The sequence below is a fragment of the Agelaius phoeniceus genome, chromosome 15 (genome assembly GCF_051311805.1).
Source record: "Agelaius phoeniceus isolate bAgePho1 chromosome 15, bAgePho1.hap1, whole genome shotgun sequence".
Classification (NCBI taxonomy): domain Eukaryota; kingdom Metazoa; phylum Chordata; class Aves; order Passeriformes; family Icteridae; genus Agelaius; species Agelaius phoeniceus.
The window spans coordinates 270,278-292,038 of record NC_135279.1 but is presented as its reverse complement, the minus strand read 5'-3'; the positions used below and the strand labels follow the sequence as shown (position 1 = coordinate 292,038).

At 49.0% G+C, this 21,761-nt stretch overlaps 1 protein-coding gene across 1 annotated transcript; it reads left to right on the top strand.

Annotated features, from left to right (window-relative positions):
- Window positions 1-783: 783 nt before the first annotated feature.
- STK32A (serine/threonine kinase 32A) lies at window positions 784-20,495 on the top strand. Its single transcript, XM_054643031.2, has 13 exons — window positions 784-922; window positions 3,314-3,490; window positions 6,159-6,214; window positions 6,851-7,002; window positions 8,443-8,616; window positions 11,195-11,232; window positions 13,123-13,212; window positions 13,748-13,845; window positions 15,715-15,831; window positions 17,565-17,690; window positions 18,649-18,777; window positions 19,113-19,177; window positions 19,429-20,495. Exons 2-13 carry the CDS (start codon window positions 3,439-3,441, stop codon window positions 19,514-19,516), a joined length of 1,185 nt encoding a protein of 394 aa, XP_054499006.1. The 5' UTR covers window positions 784-922; window positions 3,314-3,438; the 3' UTR covers window positions 19,517-20,495.
- The last annotated feature ends 1,266 nt before the right edge of the window (window positions 20,496-21,761 follow it).

Genomic DNA, 21,761 nt, shown 5'->3' with positions numbered 1-21,761 from the left:
TCCACCACAGCGCTCCCATTTCTCAAGCCAGGAAAGCCGTGGTGGCTGTTGTGCATGACGCGTGACAGAAAGACCACTGCGCTCCCCTGAGTTTCCTTTTCGAGTACGAATGAAAAAATTCCCCAGCTTGGGACACGCCTCCTCTTTCTGAGCTGACACAGTAGAAAAGCTCCGTTTCCTGAGAAAACTGCGAGACATGTTTAACTGTTTGGTTTTTTTCTAAGTGTGCCCTCTTTTTATTGCAGACCGAAGCCCCAGCTCTGGGACAGGAGGCTCTCTGTTTCCCATGGAAAATGAATCCCTCTGCTGCAAGCAGAATGGTGTTTTCCCATTGCCCGGTGGGGAACAGAGTTGGCTGTTTCACAGGAGCTGTTGCAGGTCTGCCTTTTGTCCTCTCATCTGCTGTATCTCTGGCCTACTCAATAAATGTGGTGTCTCTCTTCTTGTGGGGTCCTTCCAGGGGGAATGCGAACGGGCAGGGGAGGCAGCGTGACCCCGGCGCTCGGCCTTGCCAAGATCAGTGACCGAGGCTCGGACGGCACCGCCCTCTGTGAGCTGCCCCGAGGCGGCTGCGGGGCTGGATGCACCCGGAGCCCGCATCCCCCTTCCCGAAAACAGCAGAGGGCCGGGCGCGGGGCTCAGAGAAGGGGGAGGATAACCCCGCAGCGAGGGGCGGCCGAGCGGTCCGGGCGGTGGGGTCACCGGAGGGACTCTCGTTCCTCGCCGCAGGGCGGGGACAGGGACAGGGACAGGGACACCTTCCTGGCGGCGCGGCCCCACGCGAGTGTCGCTCTCGGTGCCGCAGGCTCCTCCCGCCGCCACCGGCGCCCGGCCCGGCCCGGCCGCTCCCTCGCTCCGCCGCCCCGGCTCCCGCTCCGCTCCTCCCGCAGGCTGCGCCGGTCCCTGCGCTCCGCTGCCCCAGGTAGGCGCCTCCCCGGTGCCGCTGCCCGGAGCGGGCTCTGGCCGCGGGGTTGGGCGGGGGGCGAGAGGGGGACGGCGCTCACTGCAGGCTCGGAACGCGCGGGGTTCGCCGGCGGCAGCTCCGCCGCTGCCCGCAGCGTTTGGGCCGGGGGTCCTGCCCGAGACCGGCTGCGGCGGGGAGAACCGCAGAGACACCCGTAGCTCCGTGGGAGACGCCCAGCGCACCGATGGAGGAGCTCAGGGCGCCTCCCTCGTTCTTGCTGAACGCCGCTGTGGCTGCGGGGGAGTTCAGGCTCATCGTTAGTTCCTCTGGGACCGAAGCTCAGGGTGATGTCCCTCCGGGCTGTGGCGCCGCCCAGTCCCAGCTCCTCGGCGGAGCAGCGCTCGGGTAGTGCGGAGGTGCTGACAGAAATTGTCTGTGAGCCCTCGGAGGCGGCCGTCCCCTCCAGGGTTTCGGCAGCTCCACAGGGGTGACTCCGCCGGTGCGACCGGTGCCCATCCTCGGCTGAGCCTCCAGCCCTTCCCTCGGTCCCGCTGCGCTCCCGTCCCCTCGGAGCGCACCCCGCGCCCGTGGCTGCATTCCTCAGTTCTGCTCGGGGTTTCCGTTCATCTAAGGCGTGCTGGGCCGTGTGCGGGTGCTGCGGCTCCGGGGCTGTGAGCTGGGACGCCCCGGCAGTGCCGTCCCGCCGGTAAAATCCGCCGGGGACCGAGGAGCCCCGGGCGCTGCGGAGCGGAGCTGCTGTCGCGCTGCTGAGGGAGCGAGGGTCCGACTGAGCACGACGTTAGCGTGGGAGACCTAGTAAATTCGGCCAGAGGAAAAGTAATGATTTTAATAGTTTTGTGACTTTGCAGCGTGAAACAGTAAAAGATTTATCATTTCCATCCCCCGGCTACACTTTGTAAATGTGCAAATCCTTGTAACTATTACTCAGGCTAGCTTAACTTCAAGGAATATCTGCACTCCTTCCTCAGAGCTTGTATGTATTGATGTATTTTCAAAAATGAACTTGGCTCCAAACTGCTGTGCAAGGAAGTTTCCTTGGGAACCCGGGATATGGGAACCTGATTTATGGCTGTTGCATCTGAAGGTCTATTTTTATTCTGAAGAGTACGTTTTGGGGCTCAAAAAGAGTTACTGCTGCTGGTTTGTTTGAGACTGAAGGCTCGATCTGTTCCTGCCAGAAGCACTGATGGGAATCGTAAACATTTGCTGCTTCATTTGTTTTCTTGCTGGATCTTGTTTCAGTTCTGAGATGGGAAATTAAGATTTTGTATTGGTTAGCTGGAGAAAAGGAGCTGCATATGCTGGTGGGGTAACTCATTGTATCCCATGACAGACCCAGTTTCCAGTAATTCTCTTTTCTCCAACATCTTTCTTAGATGCTTTTCTGCTTCTGCTTAAATTAACCATAATTTTGTTAATTTAAAGAAGTGAAGTTAGTTAGTAGTTTCCAAAATGTAGATCTGAGGAAATGTTCGGTGAACATACAGATGCCCTGGAGAATGCTCTGGGCTGGACCCGGTCCAGATCTTGCTGCACTGGTACTCCCTCATTTTGTTCTTTTAAGGCTTCGTACTTGCAACAAGGTATAAAGTTGTATGTCACAGGCATGTTTATCAAAAACAAGCACATAAAGGTGCATTGCATGTGAATGCTTAAAAAATATAGTGGCTGCTGTAATGTACAGAGTGTTCAAGCTCTCTCAGCTGCCAGTAAACTCTACAGACATGTCAGGAAAGATTGGAAAACTCCTGTACTCCCTGCTAATGAACGGACCTGTCCCATTGCAGAGGGAGAGGAAATCCAGTCACTGCAGCCAGCATCAAGCCAGAAATCAGGTTTACTGTTCTGTTCATAGTTCGTATCCAAAAAAAACCTCTGAAGAACCTGAGTGGAAACTATACCTTGATTTTACATGGAATCTTTTTGTTAGAAATACCAGAATGGTATGGTTTTTTCTCAAATGAAAGACTTGTGTAACTGCTTAAATCAAAAGGTGAATTCTGTGATTTTCTTCTTCCGCAGTTTTTACCCCTCCACATGACCTCATCAGTCAAAAGTGCTTTTTGGTTTTATCTAGCCAAGTCAGTATGTCCATTTATTTTGGATATTGGTCTCACTACAATTAGTCACCCCCGAAGCTACAAAATACATGCTGAATGACACAGAAAACACGAGCCAGATCTTTGGGTCTGCTGGTCTGTTCCTGCCCTTCCTGCAGTGGGCAGCAGTCCTGCTCTGAGGTGCAAGGTTGTGTGTTGCTGGTTTCTCTAGTGAGCTCCATTGCAATGTGCTTTTCCCTGACAGTCAGGCTTGTCCTCAGAGCAGAGAACCCCCAGTGAGACATTTGCAAGCTGTAAATGATGAATTTTTGCTTCCTGCCTTCTGCAGGATGCGTCAGCAGGACATTGCCAAGGTCTGGCAGGAGTGACCCCCAGCAGAACTGTCCCAGAGGCTTCGGGTGTGGGAGCAGAACCCAGAGGAGTGGAGAGTGCTGAGCCCGGGCTGAGCACAGCATGGGGGCAAGCACCTCCAGCAGGTCACCCCCCTTTGATGGGAATGAGGATGGTAAGAACTTTTCCTGTTGCTGTCTGGGGCTGCGGAGTTCTCCAGTGCAGACTGACTGTGGGGGTGCAGCCAGCTCCTGTGCTGAGGCTGCACACTCCTGGGTGCCCCAGGTGAGCAGAGGGCTGTGGGCTCAGCAGCAGTGTGCCCCTGGTCCCTGCAGAGCTGTGCTCTGGTGTTGGGGTCCCTTTTGCCTCCCCTCCCAGCAGCTCTGAAAGTGAAACTGTCAGCAGAGGTTTGGTGTTGAGGAGTCCCTGGGACACTGCCAGGCACCTCGAGGGCAGGGACACAATGCTGCTGCTCTGGGGCCTGGAGAGGTCTGTTCTGGGGTCCCAGTGCAGGGAGCAGTGGCAGAAGGGTGGTGGGAAGGTGGCTGGAGCGATGGATGTTCCCATGGGTGCTACTGTGGCTGCCCAGCTGGGCAGGACTGCCTGCAGGCACTGGGAGGCCAAGCCTGCAAGTTGGGTTGGCTGGAAAAGGAGCTGGAAAACTACTGCTGGGAGCAGTATTGGAGGCCAGGCTCCCCGTGCTGCCAAGATTACAGAGACAGTCATTAAAAGATTGCTCCATAAATATATTTGCTGTTGCATGAGTCAGCTTGCTGACTGCCATATGGGCTTTCACCTAGGTACAACAACAAAATGCATATGTGGATAAATACAAATACATAGTAATAAACATAAAGCATACAAAGAGCTGGGTAACCCATCCAATGTGCCCTGTAGTGCCACTGCCTGTCTGCAGCTGCTCAGCAAAACCAGCTTCAGTTTCCAAATGATTAATGCAACTGCTTACAGTTTTTCTTTGGTTTTCATATTTTTTCCATTTCTGTAGTTCAAAAGATATCTGTGCTGTGAAGTTTTCCTAAAGATTTTGTTCCTGCTGCATCTAAATGCTCATTATTGGCATTTCTCATAAGCAACCACTTATGCTTGCTTGGGTTAATGAGCAGTTGTGTTCCTGACCACCTTCCTCAGGGTAGTGTGCTCTGGCTGTGGGATTTTCCTGGCTGGTCTCTGCTGGGTCTGTCTCTGGCTTCAGTGTTCATACAGCACCAGCTTCTGTGACTGAGAAACGCAGTGCCAGGAAAGGCCCTGTCCTGACCTGTCGGTGGTTTGCTGTCAGTTTGTTGGGTTTCAGTGAGCTCAGGGCCACTCTTGCATGCTGACACAGTGTGCAGACCAGTGCAGTTCTGTTTCCATGGCCCTGCACAAATTTAAAAAGTGCTACTGCATTTTTTCTCTAATAAGTCATGTTTTAATATACAGAGGGGAGAGAAACCCAGCTGAAACAGAGATGCCCCCTAGGGAATTTTCCATTATCTTGCAAATTGGTAACCAGAGGCTATCTCACCTTAGATGTCACAATCTTGTCCTCATTCTGATTTCAATTAAAACTGTAATTAATTAAGAGCTTCTAGGTACAGTAGGAAACAGCACACTGCTCCATGGCACGGGCAGGTTCCTCCCCCGGGCAGCAGGTGGTGGGCACCAATCCCATCTCTGCAGCTGTGGCACAGGGAGACTTTTCCTTTGGTGTTGTGTAGGTGCTCCAGTGACAGTCCTAACAATTCTTGCATATTTTCCCAAATTGCTGTTGCTATAATTTCACTATTTTCTGTAGCACCACAATTTCTGTTTGAACTTCTTGAAGGGCACTGTTTACCTTCAGCTGAAGTAGGGTTACAGGATTATTTTTCTCTCAGCATTTCCTCTGAGCAGACAGGTGTGGATAATAAGCAAGTGAAATGAAAATGTAATAACCAGACAGAAGATTCAAGGCTATGAGGTGATCTGATTCCCAGTGTAGTCAAGATGAGACCATTCAAGAAGCCAGATTTTGTTTGTGCTGCTCCTGGGCAGAAGGGTGTGGGAAGTGTCCTGGGGATGGCAGCCAGATGTTCCCCCAGCTGGCCGAGTTTGCTGCAAGATAAAGAAGAAATAGGTAAAGGTGAGGACAGTGGTGGGTTGAGAAGGATGCTCATCAGTCGTGGGCCTTTGCCAGTGTCCTCTCCAGCCCACCAGCAGCTGTTGGGGTTAAATCACCCTTGGACCAAGCAGAGCATCAGCTGTGTCATTGCTCCTCTGCCTGGTGGGGAGGGACTGGCATGGTTGCTCCCAGTCGTGTGGCCGAGTTTTCCTGAAGCTGCAGAGCAGAGGAGGGGAGAGCGAGGGAGGGAATATAATAAAAATTGGGGAAATCACCGCGAGAAAAGGGAGATGAGTTGTAACAGACCATGTGGTGCTGTGCTGGCTGTGCTGGGGTGAGCAGCAGGGATGAGGGAACCTGAGCCTCCAAGCATTGACTTTGCCTGGCAGATGAGCCTGGGGACCTCAGCAGCGTTGGCTGCTCTTTGCTAAAGATGTTTTTTGTGGCTGGTTAGGTCAGTATTTTTTATCTAAACATTGTTCCTTAAACCTTGGTTTAGAAATATGACCCCTGTTTACAAAACAGTGTTTTGTGATTATACACCAGTTGCTTCTTTATGGCAGTTGTATTATCTTTCTTTGCATGTCTTAAACCAGTTCATCTGAGCTGGTGAATTTTGATCTGAGCATGTGAGTTTTGTCCCTGAAGGGCAAAAGCTCATAGGGATAAAAAGTAGAAATAAAATAATTTCATCAAATGCTTTCTCAGCCATTTAATATTGAAATGTTGCTCTTTCTTGCAGTTACCTTCGACCATTTTGAGATTTTGCGAGCTATTGGGAAGGGCAGCTTTGGAAAAGTGAGTGTTTTGGAAATTAATCACCATGTGGGCAGCTGGAGATGTAACTGGGTGGAAATAGATGAGTTGGAGACTCACATGAGAGTACAGAACCAAAGCCCATGCACTATCAGTGAGCCTTGACCTTCAATTCCTGGTAATCAGAAAGGAACCAGAGCCTGAATACTTTCCCATTCTGTAGCCACAAACCAAAGCCCAGTGCCCCTTAAACAAAGCCCAAGATTACCTGTGGACTGAGTAACACTTCTCAGGAAAGTGAGGATCAGGTGCTGGTCCCAGTGTTTGACCCATAGCTCTGTGGTGGAGGGGGCTCTTCCCAGCAGTATCAGTGTGGGAGGAATGGACATGGTGGTTAGTGAATGGCATTAAATAAAATGTTGACTTCTCTGTGATTCCCTGTCTCCCATGTTGTTCATGATAAATTCCTTCCTCTTATCTTCCCCACAAAATTTCTCTTTGGGTGAAATTCCCAAGAAATTCCCAGGCAGTGTCAGTGTTGCAGCATTGGTGGATGCAGTTGTGCCCTGGCAGTGTCGGCACTGCCAGAGCTGCTGGAAAACACTCATGTCACTGGGTTTTACCTGCCCAAATTTGCTGACAAATCATCTCTGTTTTATCCCCTGACTGCTCTCCTAGGTCTGTGTGGTGCAGAAGACTGACACCAAGAAAATGTACGCCATGAAATACATGAACAAACAGAAGTGTGTGGAGCGAAATGAAGTGAGAAATGTTTTCAAGGAGCTGCAGATTATGCAGGGCCTGGAACACCCTTTCTTGGTTAATTTATGGTAAGAGGCGGTGCCTTGGCTCACTGGTTGAGTCAATTGCAGACACTTTTGAGATCAGACCCTCCTCATCTGCTTCAAGCCTGTCCTGGGAGCAGCTGGTGTGTTCTGCTGACTGGGGCTCTTGTTTCAGGGGAATCCTGTTTGGTTAAGCAGTTATCACCCTTCTCCTCTCAGACAGCACAAGAGAGTTTATTCATGTGTCCTTTTGCAGTGTCCCCCAGGCAGGTATTGGCTGTCACCACAACCCCACCTGTATTTAAAGGAGCTCTTTGCAATCACCAGCAACTTCTGGCAGCGTGGGATTGATGGCCAAGCAGAGCTCTTTGCTGGTTATCCCTTGACATTTCTTTCTTAATTTTATGAGGACAGCAGTAACATTCCAAGGGGTGTGAGTTCACATATTGCATGATAAAGTGGCGAATATCCTGTAGTTTCAGCATTCCTCTAGGGTTGTGGGTAATTTCATTTATTGGAAATTGGATTTCTTTTTAGAATAAAGTAGAAATTATCAATGCTAATAACACACACACACACAATAGTCTAAAAGACACTGAAGATCAAAAATCTTTGAATAATTCTTCCTTTTTAAAATCTCCTGAAACCTGAGTGCAGTTCAGTGAACTCTTGGTATTTTGCTGCTGTTGCCATTTCGAGTGGTTCTTATTGGGGTATGAATGGTAAAGGTGCAGCTGCACCTCCCATATAATATCTCCAACCTTGTCTTTCCTACTTGAACACAAAGCTCCAGGCAAAGCTCTCTCAGCAGCTGAAAGCTGACCGGTGTGTCTGTGTAGAGATCTGTACAGAGCAAGCCATCCCTGCTGCTGTTCTTGCCCTGCCAGCCCTGGCTTCAGGATGCCTTTAGCATTCCTGTGTCTTTCCTGCACTCCGGGTGATTCAAAACCTCCAAGCTCTGTGTGGAGCAGGGGTCTGGCTCGTGGCGCTGGTCAGCACATCCAGCAGTGTGCTGATAAGGAAAAGTCCATGAGAAAAGGGCTCATGGCTGGTTGTCAGCCCCTCTCAGAGAGACACAGTCCATCAGATGAGATCACTCACAGAGGACCAGCAGAGAGCAGCTGCACCCTGTGGTGTTGAGCAGATGCTGCCCTGGCACAGGGCCCTCAGTGCTGGGTCTGGCCAGGGGTGCAGGTCCAGGCTCCTCTGCCTGGCTCCTGTGGTCACCTCCTGTTGGTGCTCAGAGAGGGCAGAATGCCCATCCTGAGCTGTTCATACAATCTGCTCTGACTCTGCTACGGACCTGAGACTGAATTATTGTTGTCACAAGTGTGACAATAGTGGGAAACAAAGCATGGAAAGGTCGTGAAATTTGGAGTGAAATATTCCAAGACATTAAGAGTATTCCCAGAGGTACCCCATGTTCCTTTATTACCTGTCATTTTTCAATGCTGCTGTCCTTGAAGCACGCGTGTGCTGTTTTAGGTACTCGTTCCAGGATGAGGAGGATATGTTCATGGTGGTTGACCTGCTGCTTGGAGGGGACCTGCGCTACCACCTCCAGCAAAACGTGCGGTTCCAAGAGGCAACTGTGAAACTCTTCATCTGTGAGCTGGTGCTGGCCCTTGACTACTTGCAGAGCAGGCACATCATCCACAGGTCAGCCAGGCCACAGGCAGGCTTGTTACTCCTTTATGTGAAACAACAAATAGAAGCTGAAGTGATAAACAACATATTCTCCTATGTGTATTTGCTTTTCTGTGAAACACAAGGCTTCCCCCAGAAAAGTATTTCAAATACAGCAGAAACCATCTGATTTGTCCCTCTGGGATACTGTGAAATAGCATATTTGATTGCTCACTGATCCTGCAAAAATATGTCTCTGATAGGTTTTAATTAGCTGTAACTCATTAATGTCCATCCTCATCCAGGGAGAGTAGGTGTCAGCACTCAGAACTCCTGTGTTCATGCTTGAAGATGTCTCCCTTTGCCCCCCTCTGTATTGCACCAAAATACGAGGACTGGGCCCAAACACAACTTTTTCCTGGATGAGGTAAATCCCTTTTTAGAAATGCTGAGAGTTTCTTTTTGGCTACCACAATTTCTCATGGCCAGTGAAAAAAATGCCTGAGCTCTTCCCATACCTTTGAAGACCTGCAGAATAGCAGAGGAGGCAGAGGTTTCCCTGGCTGGGAAGCAGGGTTTGGCTGTGGATGGATAGACACATGGCTCTTCTGCTGCTGTCGTGGGCAGCACAAAGCTCAGGGGCCCAAGAGTTTAGCCAAGTTAGCTGCTGTCAGGGAGGATAATCAGAGAGGGTCTGTCAGGGTCAGTAATTGCAGGAAGGAGGTCACTTCATTTAGAAATACCACTCCAGATGAGCACATTTCATTTAGAAATACCACTCCAGATGAGCATTCTTGAGCAGTACAAGAATTAAGCATGGAAAGTGTAAAATTGAAGTGGTGCTGGTAGGTAGTGGGGAAGGCACACACTGGTGAGGAGCTGGTGAGGGTGAGTGCCTGTCCTGTCCGGTGTCCAGCTGCCATGCCCAGGCTGTGAGGGCACAATGACCCTTGCCTGTCCCTGCACCACCACAAGAGCCCAGAGCAGCTCTGCCCTGCTCTGCTCCACCAGGGGCCAGGCCCGGGCACAGCTCCCACCCCCTCAGGGTCTCCTCTTTCACGCTGCTGCTTTCGTGCTTTACCTGCATGGATCTTTGCCCCAGTGTCAATAGGAGTGGGAGAAACTGCAGGTGGGGCTGCAGTGTGCTTTTCACACAGCTGCATGTGTTTAAGTAAATCAAGTACAACAAAACATGTATGGCAGGCTGTAAAATTTGCAAGTTATTTAATTAACACTGTAATGCGAGTTGTTTAATTAACACTGTAACCCAGTGGGATAGTGTTTGATTGATAAAGTGATTCGTCTGAGGCAATTACACTGCAACAGCTGTAATTGGGAACATCAGGAGACAGGGAAGCAATGGTTTTGTTTGGCTGAACAAAACTGTGCAGAGACACCAAACTCAGGCTGCAATTATTTCCCACCTAGATGTAAAAGAATGGGAAATATTAATATCTTTTAGGTTAGGAAATTTTAGAACCAGCTTATAAAATGAAATATATAAATGAGCAATAACAAGAATTATCTCTGGTATTTGTTTGCATCCTGAGAATGATCTTACTGTGCTAGTGTAATTTCAGAGGCTGTATGCCAGACTGAGGGAGATCAGAAACAGACACAATAGAAATTAAAAAGTAATAACTTTGAAAAAAAAAAAAGTAAACAGTTCCACTGTGCTTAGGGGGAAAATCAGCTGCTTACCTGACACTGTCCTGCTCTGCTAATGACACCTGTCCCTATACCCACCTGTATGATGGGATGGCACCAGGAAGGGAACCAGTGCTTATGACCCACTGGAAGTTGTTGGGTAACAAGATGCCAGAAAACTGTAAGCTATTAGATGACAATTAGATATATTGTGGGGCTTTGATTCCAGGTGGCTTGGAGAACTCAAACTGTATCCTAATGATTGAATTTTTAAAGATAAAATCCTAAACGTGTTCATTTCTTCACTTGGACCTCCTGTGCCTGGTGGGGAGCACCAGCACCTGCTGCCTGCCTGCTGGCTGGCACCTTTTCTCTGGGGCATCAGCTGGCCAGGTGCTCAATGGGGACTGGTGTAATGAGCTCATTAAAGCCAGGTAATGGCTTGTAAAGTCACTCAGGTGACACTGTGGCTGTATCAGAGTATCAGGTGTATGCTTTCTGCCTTCAGTTAAAGTGTTTCCCTACAGCATTGCTATAGGTATTATTTTTTGGGGTCCTTTAACTTAGGAATAAAACCTGTGGGTAGCCTACTTGTATCTAGAACAATGATGTTAAAATACTTTAATTTGTACTGGGGACCCCTTCTCATACAGTATTGAAATAGATTGAAAAGTGACAGGAGGAAAACAACAAGAAGCCTCCTAACTGAGCTGTGGGTGCACTTAGCTGAGTGCTGCTCACCCAGACCCCTGCAGCCGCTGCTGCTGCTGATTCCTTGGTCACCCTCTTACACCCGAGCCAAGGGGGAGCATCAGCTCTGGGAAGCCCAGGCTGTGAGGGTGCAGTGTCCCTGCCAGTGTCCCTGCCAGTGTCCCAGAGCTGCTTTCCTGGGGTGCCAGCAGCCCTGCTTCCTGCCCCTTCTCCAGGCTAATGGCTGTCTCTCCTTCTCTGCTTTGTTTCTCAGAGATATCAAGCCCGACAACATTTTACTGGATGAGCACGGTAAGTGCCAGGTGCTCTGTGGTCATGCCACGATTTAGCAGCAGTCAGGAGCCTGTATATCTTTACATAAATGTACAGCAGGAGACAAGCTGCACTCTCGCTGCTTGCTGCTGCCATCCTTTTGTGTTGGGCTCTCCTGCTCAGCCCAGCTGGGAGCAGGATCTTCCCATCCTTTTGTGCTCACTTGCTGTCTCTTGCCTTTTGAGCAGCAGCGTCTTGTACCTTCAGGGCACTGGGCAGCCTGTGATGCTGTGGTGTTTCTGGGGTTGCCTTGGTGTTTTAGCCAACACCTTCTGTGGCTCACTGACTTGATGGTCCCTACAAGACACCTGCAGGGACCTTATGTTTGGTGCTGCTTGGGATCAGGAGCCTGATTTTAACATTTTCTTGGTTCTTGTTTAAAACTTATTCAAAATGCATCATTTGAAGGGCAATGCTTGTGTCACTGCAGGGTTTGTGCACAAACAGAATTAATTATGGTGCAATGGGTAAGCCTTGGTCACATATTTAATTTTTCCTTGAGCATTTGGCATGGGGAGGGAGCTCTGAAGAGGATTAGGGGCTAGGTATGTTATAAATGTTGCTATTGGTTTTTCTATAGTTTTTCATAGGCAAAACTCTTGACTATATTCTTGCATGGCTCTTCAGTCACATTTTTTCCCAGCAAAGATCTCACAGTGAAGAGTTGTCTGATATTTTTTAGTTTGTAAAGAGAAACATTTTGTTAGGTCATATTTTTTTTAAAATTCAAGTAACTGTATTGTTGTGAGAAATCTTCATTAGTAGCTAGAGCAAGGTGCTTGAAAAGTCAGTGCAGGGAGGAGGCATACCTGCATTTGTTATGACTTCAGAGATGCTGCAGCTCCCGAGGGAGGCCCTGCCTGGGTGTGTGTGACCAAGGTTGCCTGGCAGCACCGAGCCCAGACCCGATCCGTTTGCATGTGACCTCTCATTTCAGAGCAGGGGTTGATTATTTATTTAGGAGCTGGCAGCAACGTGGCTTTGCCTCCCGGTGCTGGAGCCCCTGTCCCGCCCTGCTCCGTCTTTCTCCGGCTGTTGCTCCCTGCACGGACTCTGCAGAGCCCTGTCCTCCCTGCCACGTCGAGGGCCTGGCACTGCCCATCCCATGGGGGGCTGCTTTTGGTCAGTCCTCACTGCTGGGTGCTTTGGGGACCCATCACCATTGTCCCAGAGCTCTGTGCTGCTCAGACGGGGATGACACAGCTTCCTGAGAGGAGCTGGGATCACCATGGCCACGGGAATGTGGATCAGCACTCCCTGAAGAGGGAAAAAAAGAGGAAAAGGCTCTGTTAGTCACTACAGCTGCATTCAGCACAGGGAGACACAACCTACTAACTTTTATAATGATGTTACAGTTTGGGATGAATTTTGAGTCTATTCTCTGCTCACTGTGATTTTTTTAAACTCTCTCTTGCAGAGGTTTCAGAGTGTTTTTTCTGGGTATATACCCTTGGCTCCAGTGTCCTTTTGACTGTGACTTGTAGTATTCTTTTTCTTCATCCATGACAGCAAAGGTTTGTCTTCCAACAAACTTAGAAAAGCTAAGAAAGCTTTGGACACACACAGAGTTCATTTTTTTCCCCAGACTGATCCTGAAATATAGGAAGACTCAAAACAATCACTGCTAAATTACTTTTTGGAGAGCTCTTGTATTTTCTAGTTCCCCAAAGGGAAAATAAGGGGGCATTTGAAACAAGAGACATCTGCAAACAGCCTGCAAGCTGAAATATTTTCTATCAGTTCTTCCACCAGATTTTTTTACCTGGAAACTCCTTTCCATTGGGTATTTTACTTTATGTTTCTGATTCAGAGCTATTTCTTGTGTGAAATTAAAGCCAAGCCTGTTACACGTTGGCCTCTGTCTTTCAGGACACGTGCACATCACTGATTTCAATATTGCCACCATGCTGACCAAGGACAGCCCTGTCACCACCATCGCTGGCACCAAGCCCTACATGGGTGAGAACCAACGGCAGTTCCATGTTCTGGAATCTCCATTTTGTGGGCTTGGGGGGAGGGCTGTGGTGGGACACAGGTGAAGACAGTTTTGGTTAGAGCTGGGACTCTTTTCTTCCCGATCCACATCAAAACACACAGAGTTTGAAGTGAGGAGCACCCTGGGGAGGGGATGCAGGGTGGGGACAGGAGTCCCTCCCCAGAAATGCCTCAGTGCAGCTGGGGAACGTGTGCCCTACTTCGCAGGGGGGTGAAGAGACACTTAGGCCACCTTATGCCTAGGTGGAGTGAATGTGCTTGTTCTGGAGCACATTTACTGTGAATGGTGGGCAGCTCCTGCGTCAGTAAAAGGAATTTGCTCTTTCTGGGCTTTGGGGCAGAGAAGCACAGAGAGTTTCATGTGGAGAGGGCTGTGGGCTGCTGGGTGGCCCTGGTGCAGGAGCATGGCAGCACGGGAAGGGCAGGGGTCAGGGGTTCTCTGTTGCTCATTTCCATTGGGGACTGCAGCAAGGCAATTTTCCCCCCCTGTATTTCACAGCACCTGAAATGTTTAGCTCCACAAAACCCACCAGCTACTCCTTTGCCGTGGACTGGTGGTCACTGGGAGTCACTGCCTACGAGCTGCTCAGAACTCGGGTATGTGTGTGGCTCATGGCCCGGCTCGCTCTGCCCTTGGACACGCTGTTGGGAGGGTTAATGCTTTACAGCAGAGATGAGATGAGATGAGATGAGATGAGATGAGATGAGATGAGATGAGATGAGATGAGATGAGATGAGATGAGATGAGATGGCCAAGCTGAATTCAAGGCTTTAGGACTTATTACAGCAGAGGAAGCAGAGATCACATCTTCACCAGGGCTCTTGTGATCATGGCTGAGAGCTCAGAGAAGCTGCTGCAATACAGAACAGCATCTTGTGGCAGTTCCCTGTGCAGCTGAGGCCCTCTGGGTTGATATAAGGGGCCAAGGCAAATAAGCAACAGCTCCTGAAGTTTGGGGTGCAATATCCTTTACTTGGAGCTTCTATTCTCCAAGGAAAAATAAAACTTGAAAAAAAACTTGCTGCTGTTGTAACAAGACTGAGCAGTTGGAGCAAATGATGGGAAAAGCCCAATCCCTGCCTATGCAGTCAGGGCTCTGCTGCTGACACGGGCAAGGTTGAGATCTTTGTAGATAGACAAATACATGAGTGTTTTGAAAGTGTTGTGAAAAAAAGTGGGACAAAAATTTTAAAATTACAGTATTCTAAACAAAAGAATGTAATTTAAAGAGGAACATTTAAGATCTTGTGAGACTTGGAAGCTTCTTTCAGTATAAGTATGCAAAACATGGTTTTTAAAACCTCTTATCAGCAGTCTTTGCAGAAGACATTTTGATGAACAGATTTTTTCATTTGAATCTGTGTGTCTCAGTTGCAAGAGATCAGTTTAGCAGACATTGAAGAGATGTGGCTGTCTGACCTGTTGGGTAACTGAAGCAATAAACATCTCAATGTAATATTTGAGTTTTCCACCTATAATGCTAAATGAATGGCAGGACTGTGAATCACACTGGGTTTTGACTTGTTTCTAAAGGCAGGAGAGGAAATGCTGTCTTGTGCTCATGCTTGATGGCACAGCTGTGGCGAGATGGTGGCACCTGGGTGCTGCCACCCAGGGGAAGGGAAGGGGCCTTGAGGTCCATCTAGCATTGGCACACGTCAAGCACACTGCACCTGATCTGATCTCACTATTTATAGCTACTATTCTTTACATGTACCTTTAATACACTCCTGCCTTCTTCCCCACAAAATAAGGTAAAAATCTGTGAATCAAAACTTTCAAGATGGAAACACTGCCATTTCAAGTTCTCTCTCCAGATAAATTGGCAGAATTGTAGATGGAAAATAAACAGGGAGGTGACCTCACCTGCACTCTACACTGCATGTGTCCCCGTGTCACTCACTGGCTGTGCACTGCACGTGGAGGGGTCCCTGGTGCTCCAGGGCCATGTGCTCCTCTGCAGTGGCTCACCTGTCCCAGTGACATGACAGTAGCCACAGGGCAAAAGGGACTGTCACCCTGAGTCCTGATGACCCTTCCTGGGACATCCCTTTCTGAGCTGATTTTATTGTTGGGGGATATTTGTCTTCTTTTCACTGGCATTGTCCCCAGCATGAGTGAAAAACGTTTTACAGGCAGTATCAGGAGTGGTCTAACCACAGCACTATGTGTCACAGCCTTGTAAGATAAAAACAGTGAAAAGACCAAGCAAATTCCCACTGGCTGATAACTCTGACTTCTGGGGTTTGCTCCTGCCTGTCCTGCTGTTAAATGTCCAGTTATTAGTGTAGTTCTTGCTGACATTTTGGTTTTTTGACTGAGCCATGGTCACACAGGGAGAGATGTCCCACAGGAGGCTGGGGACCGGACAGTGAGACTGTATGAAGCTTCTGTGCTCTAACCAGATTTCTCAAGAAGTCTGAAAAGCAGATAAATTCATGCTTGTCTTGTGGTGTTTTCCACAGAGGCCATACCACATTCGGTCCAACACGTCCCCAAGTGAAATCGCTCGCGTGCTCAAGACAGCTGCGGTGGCGTTCCCGGCGGCGTGGAGCCCGGGCATGGTGGGGCTGATCAGGAAGGTGAGGGGGCGGCAGGGCCAGTGCTCCTGCCACTCTCAGCCCTGCACGCTGGGGAGCGCTTGCAAATGGCCGGGGCCAGGTCCCTGCAGAGCCCACTGTGGGACACACGTCAGCTGCAGGAAGGCGATGGCAGCGAGCTGCGCTGGTCCCGGGCGGGCAGCGGGGCAGCCGCTGCTGCAGCCTTGGCTCTGGAATTAACGGACTTAGAAGCAGATATTGAGACATGTGTCAATAAATTTAGTCCAAGAATCACATTTTTTTAATCCTCAAGAAACACTTTTTCCAGTAATGGAAATATTTGCAAGAAGTGCTGACACTGTTGTAATCTTTTGATGCCATGTGGTTTATGCACCACTGCAACTGTTTTTCAATAAAGCTGTTACAAAAATTGCTTCAAAATCATTACTGGAATAATTTTGAAGCTGAAATCCCATTTGAAACGAAGCCATAGCTTCAATAAACAAGACTTGGGCTTAACAGTGGCAGCAAAGCTGAGCACTTACACCCTGCATAGCAGCACTGGCAGCAAATTTTAAGGAAGTATGTAAATAGTTTTTTAATCTCAAATAAGTGTGGGCAATGAAGTAGTACTTCATGTAGCTTTCAACTGGTTTTTGTTCCAAATAATATATATATATGTATTCTGTAATTTCTAATGAAATAGATTATCAAACATTTTAACAAAAAGAGGCTGTCAAGGAAGAAAATTGCAGAATATCTCCATTTGCTGAAAATTCAATGAAGCCAGTATTTCATTAAGCCTAACAGTAATACAGGAATATTTGCTGCAGATGTCCTGTGTGTGCCTATGCTGACAGTGTGTTGCCTGCTGATTTTCCAGCAGGAGAACCTGAACCACAGCAGGCCGCAAGTCATGGAGGCTCCCTTGTGAATAAATAATACAATGTCGCAATTATTTAAATGTCCCAGTGCTCCTTTGCATCTGGTTTAGCAGCCATATGTATTATATATGGCGCCAGCTGTGGCTCCTTCCTGGCTCTGCCGTGCCCTGTGGATTTCTGTGTTTGTGGTGCGGAGCTGCAGCGCTGGGCTGAGCTGGAGCCCAGGGCTCTGCAGAGGGAGCTGGGCTCTGGGGACAGTGCTTGTGCCTGGCTGCACACCAGGGCAGGGCTGTGCAGGTCACCTTGCCTGGAAATTCCCCAAAGCGTTTGGATCATCTGGTTTTCCTGCTGAGTTTTAGGAGCACAAGGTATCAGGAGTTTATGTAATGTATAATCCTTGAACAGAGACCACCTCAACCCTTTCCTTCCACACAAGTAATCCCTACAGCAAGGTTAAAAAATTATGAAAATGAGCAGTGTGAAGGCATACTTTCACACTGGAATAAGAATATTACTTTAGTAGAGTGAGAAAAGAGGATGTTTTACTGATCCAGTACTGAAAGCAGAGCACAAACACCTGAGTGGAACTTCCCATTCCAAACAAACGCTTATTTTTAACATTGGACAATTTGTTTAATGCCACTGTACTGCCTCATTGCCTGCTCCTACGATGGGGATAAAAGCAATTTGTAAAAATAGGAATAAGCAGAGGCAGAGCTTGTGAGCCTGTCGCATACCCTGGTGAAGGGACTCTGAGCCAGAGCAGGAGAGGCACTGCTCCAAACGCCAGCCTCGATGCAGTGTCTCTGGCACCACATGTCCTCAGCCGTGCTCCACAGAACGTGTGCCCTGTGGGATGGTCTCATCTCTCCCCTTTAACTCTTGCTGCAGTTGCTCGAGCTGAACCCCGAGAAACGTTTTTCTCAGCTGAAGGACATCCAGTCCTTCCCGTACCTGTCTGATGTGAACTGGGATGCTGTTCTCCAGAAAAGAATACTGCCAGAATTCATTCCTGTGGTAAGGCCATTGGAGTGTAAAGGTTCCTCACACCCAGCACTGGGACATTCTGACAAATTTCCACTGAAGCATCAGGTGTCCCAAGGAGAAAAGAGAGACCCAGGCAGAGCTGTCTCTTCCGTGAGTGTGTCGCAAAGAGTCATGGAGGGAGACTATAGTGTGGGTGCCCCAAAATGATCCGCCCTGTTTGTAATGTTCCCAGAATTTCTGGGTGCAGAACTGGTGTTACAGCCCACTGGGCTGTGCATCTGTGTGGGAGGGATAGTGCCTGTGAGCCCTCTCGTGCTGACCCAGGCTCTGAGCAATGCTGCTCCCATATCCAAAATCCTGGTGCACCAGGATGGACTCAGCAGCAGCCTGGAGATCACCCACCATCTTATGGGAATTGTTTTCTCCTGCAATGCTTCCCCAACAAGCTCAATGTTAACAGTAAATAGCACATGCACTAGAGTTGTATTTATGGGCCTTTTTAAATTGAATTAAAACAACACATAAGTAACATAACCCTTATAAAGAATAGTCCAACTACTCCAACTGGTTTTCAGCAGAAGTTGAGCTAAACTATGTATATTTGTTAATTGTAAATCTGCCCTTGTTGCTGGGTTTCTCTGTGGTGGGTATGATTCTCTATTGCTTGAAGAGCAGTTCCACTGGGCTGTTGTGCTACTCTCAAAAAGGCACAACCCAGCCAGGACACTGTCCTCATCCTCATTGCCACTCCAAAGCAGGCAAAGGGCAGAGTAGAAGCAGGAGCACAAAAGGAGCCACCTTGAATATCGTCCATATCTGAAAGGACTGATAAAGTATATCAGAAGGATAGCCAGTGCTCTTGGCTGCATGTGCAATTATAATTAGTGCATTTTTTTTACAAAATTCAGCTCCCAAATGCAGCCCAGTTTATAAGAGACTCCTTAAGACAGGCTCTGATCACTTAAGGCCACTTCTCTCTCCCCTCCAGAAAGGCAGACTGAACTGTGACCCAGCCTTTGAACTGGAAGAAATGATCCTGGAATCCAAACCTCTTCACAAAAAAAAAAAGCGCTTGGCTAAGAAGGAGAAAGACACAAGCAAAAACAATTCATCCCAGGTGAGAGCAAACAGGTACAAGCGTGGTAGGCCTTTCATTTTTCAATGACTGACATCTAGCAAGACCGCAGTAAACTGAACAGAATATCTTTTTCTATTGTGACCAACTTTATTCCTAAAACTCTCTCCATCTTCTCTGTGGTGAAGGGCAGAATCTGTATGCACTGCTTTACTGCAAGAGGAGAGCCTTAATGCCATTCTTCCCACTGCAGGGCTAAAGATGCTCTGTGCCTAAACATATTGCCATGTGTCATTGAAACTGTCCTTGCAATGTTCTTCTGTGTAAACTGTGAATTTATCCCCTATATCTTTTATTTTTCCATTCCAATATGAAAGGCCAGCCACCTCCAGAAGCACCTGGAAATGCTCCAGAGAGACTTCATTGTTTTCAACAGAGAAAAGTAAGTTTTGGTCCAGAGGCAGCAGAAGAGGCACTGGCCCTTGGCAAAGCCTTTGACAGTTTTTGGGGACCCAGGGCGGGGCCGGGGGGGCTGTGTTGGAGGAGCTTGGGGCACTCGGGGCTGGAGGAGCTGTGCAGTGAGTGGCAGCTCATGCCAGGCAGTGGGGAGCTCCAAGGCAGCTGTACTTCTATGGGGCCCTGGCACTGCCTGGGCTTTTCCTCACAGTTCAATCATCCTTTTCTATCCCCAAGGGTAAGACCCCACCATGACAGCATCCAAGAGACCACGACAAAAAGTGGAGGCCCACACAGGGAGGACAATCAGAACATCAACCTCTGAGAGCAGCTCAGCCTCATGGCACTGGGGCTCACCCACCCATCCACCTTCGCAATGTCAGGCCGTGGACTTGTCCTCTGCTGCTGGGACCCTGCCAGCAGCCCAGGGCACAGAGGAGAGCTGGGGCACCACTCCCTCAGCTCATCCCCACAGCCCAAGGTCCTGAGCATGGGGGCAGAGGCTGTGGGGGTCGCCTTGCAATTGGCCACAGTTGGTTAGACTCAGATCCTATCGTGTTGCCTTTCCTGAGGCCAGGAATGGGACCACAAGACAATGGATAAGACAGTTTTCACTATTTTGGCTTGGCTGGCAGGTGCCACAGCCCTTGGTGTCGCCATGCAGGCAGCTGCTGCATCACGCTGAGCGGCTGCGCTGCGCTGTGCTGAGAGGTGCCCAGAGCTGTGCCACAGGGCTCTGCAGATGTTGGCATTCCCGCATGGAAGGGCTCATGGCTGGTTCCCCAGGGAGAAGAGGTGGCTCCCAGATGCAGGGTCTTCACCAATGCATTGTGACAAAAGTGGCCTTTGCTTACAGACAGCTCCTGCAAACATCCTGTGAGGGTGGGCACAGGAGGCTGGAGATGAGCTCCTTCCTTAGCTGGGAGGAGGCAGCAAAGGTTTCCTGCCCATTTAGTGCTCTCTCCATGTACCCAGCAGGGCTGGCATGGTTGGTGGCCAGTGTGCAGACAGATGTGGACACCAAGCTGTAACAACCAGGTGCTGGTGAATCCAGATGCTTTACCAGTCTGGCCTGAAAAATACATTCACCATCATGTTAAAACTGCTGCAGCTCACTGAATCTGATGGAGTTTGGCTTCCATAACCAGATGGGAATTTAAATGTGTATTTTGAATGCCTCTACCACTGAAATCACACTTGATTTAAGCAGGAACTGTCTTCAGGAACAACTGCACTGCTGGTGTGGTCTTTCCAAGACTGAGATTGACAAAAGCATTGCTAATGTGGTAATGCCAGGAATAATGCTTTTATTTAAATGCTTTGGCAGGCCTGAGGTTTCATTCTTTATTTGACATTTTTCCCATTCTTAGCAATGTAGTGAACGTGTGATGAAGAGTTTGCCTTCCATTAACCCGAAGGTAAATGTCCTCTCTGCCCCGTGTGTCTGTGCAGCGGCTTGCAGTGCAGTTTGTGTCTCAAAACAAGCTTTAGTTTGGTGTCTTCCATGCTCTGGTCCCTCCTGCAGTGGTGGGGCCAGGTCCGTGTCCCTCGGCCAGCTGCTGCCCAGCCCCTCGGGGGTGAGGGCAAGGCTGCCCACTCTGTGTCTGCAGCCTCACCACCTCCCTCCGCATCGCCCCGCCTGTGGAACAGCCCCGGGAAGGCGAGCGCAGGGAGCTGTAAAGCTGGAATTAATTCATCAGGGAGAGGGTATGGGCGTCCCCAGTGAGTGTCATTGCCATGGGAAAGTCACCTTTTCCTGCTTACTCTCCATAGAGAGCAGTTATAACCCCAGTTATGTCATGGTGTGCTTGCTCTCCCCCTCCCCAGCCCTGCTGGCTTTCAAGCAGCTGGACTTCACAGTGGGGTGGAGACTCCCTGTCTCTCTGCCTTGGACTCCTCATTCCCAGGAAGGCTATCCAGAGCACCTCCAGCCTTCCCCATGGATCCTCTGCTCTCTGCCCAGTCCTCCAGCAGGTCTGGCACCAGGCAAGACTGTGCTGACAGCTGTCCCTGTCTCCTGCACAGCACATCGCCATCGCTGCCTTGCTCTGGGGCAGGCAGAGGTTCACATACCATAAGTGTATTTATCTGAAATCCCAGCTCTGCTCCTCACTAGGGAAAAATCTGCTGCTGCAGAAATACCTCTCCACTGGCTGGTCAGAAAAGCCCCAACACAAATGAAGTCCTTAAATGGAAAGAACATTGCATATTTAAAAATTTTAAAAGGTAGAAATTTAAATATTTCTACAACCATCTCTCTCTTCCCCTCTTCCTCTGTACACAGAGGCACAGTCTCAGCTTAATCTCTACCAGGCAACAGGAAAAAGCCTAAATTACTTGATGGAAGAACTTCACAATGCTTGTAAGCACAGCCTTCCCTACCCTGGCACAACTATTATGGCCTGGCCCCTTAAGGACTGCGGCAGAGACAGCTTGCCCTGCCTGAGTTGCAGACATGTAAAAAAAATATTTCAAGGTCAAATACTAAAGAAGAGGGGAAAAAAGTGTTATTTGTTTAGCATAGCCAAAACTGACCCTTAATTTTGTAGTCTTTAAACAACAACCACTTT

What these genes read in the sequence shown, in the direction of transcription:
- STK32A (XM_054643031.2), top strand. Translation starts at nt 3,439, where the DNA reads ATGGGGGCAAGCACCTCCAGCAGGTCACCCCCCTTTGATGGGAATGAG. An exon ending in AGCAGGCACATCATCCACAG is followed by an intron (nt 8,617 to 11,194) that starts GTCAGCCAGGCC and finishes TTTGTTTCTCAG; the next exon opens with AGATATCAAGCCCGACAACA. An exon ending in TGGCACCAAGCCCTACATGG is followed by an intron (nt 13,213 to 13,747) that starts GTGAGAACCAAC and finishes TGTATTTCACAG; the next exon opens with CACCTGAAATGTTTAGCTCC.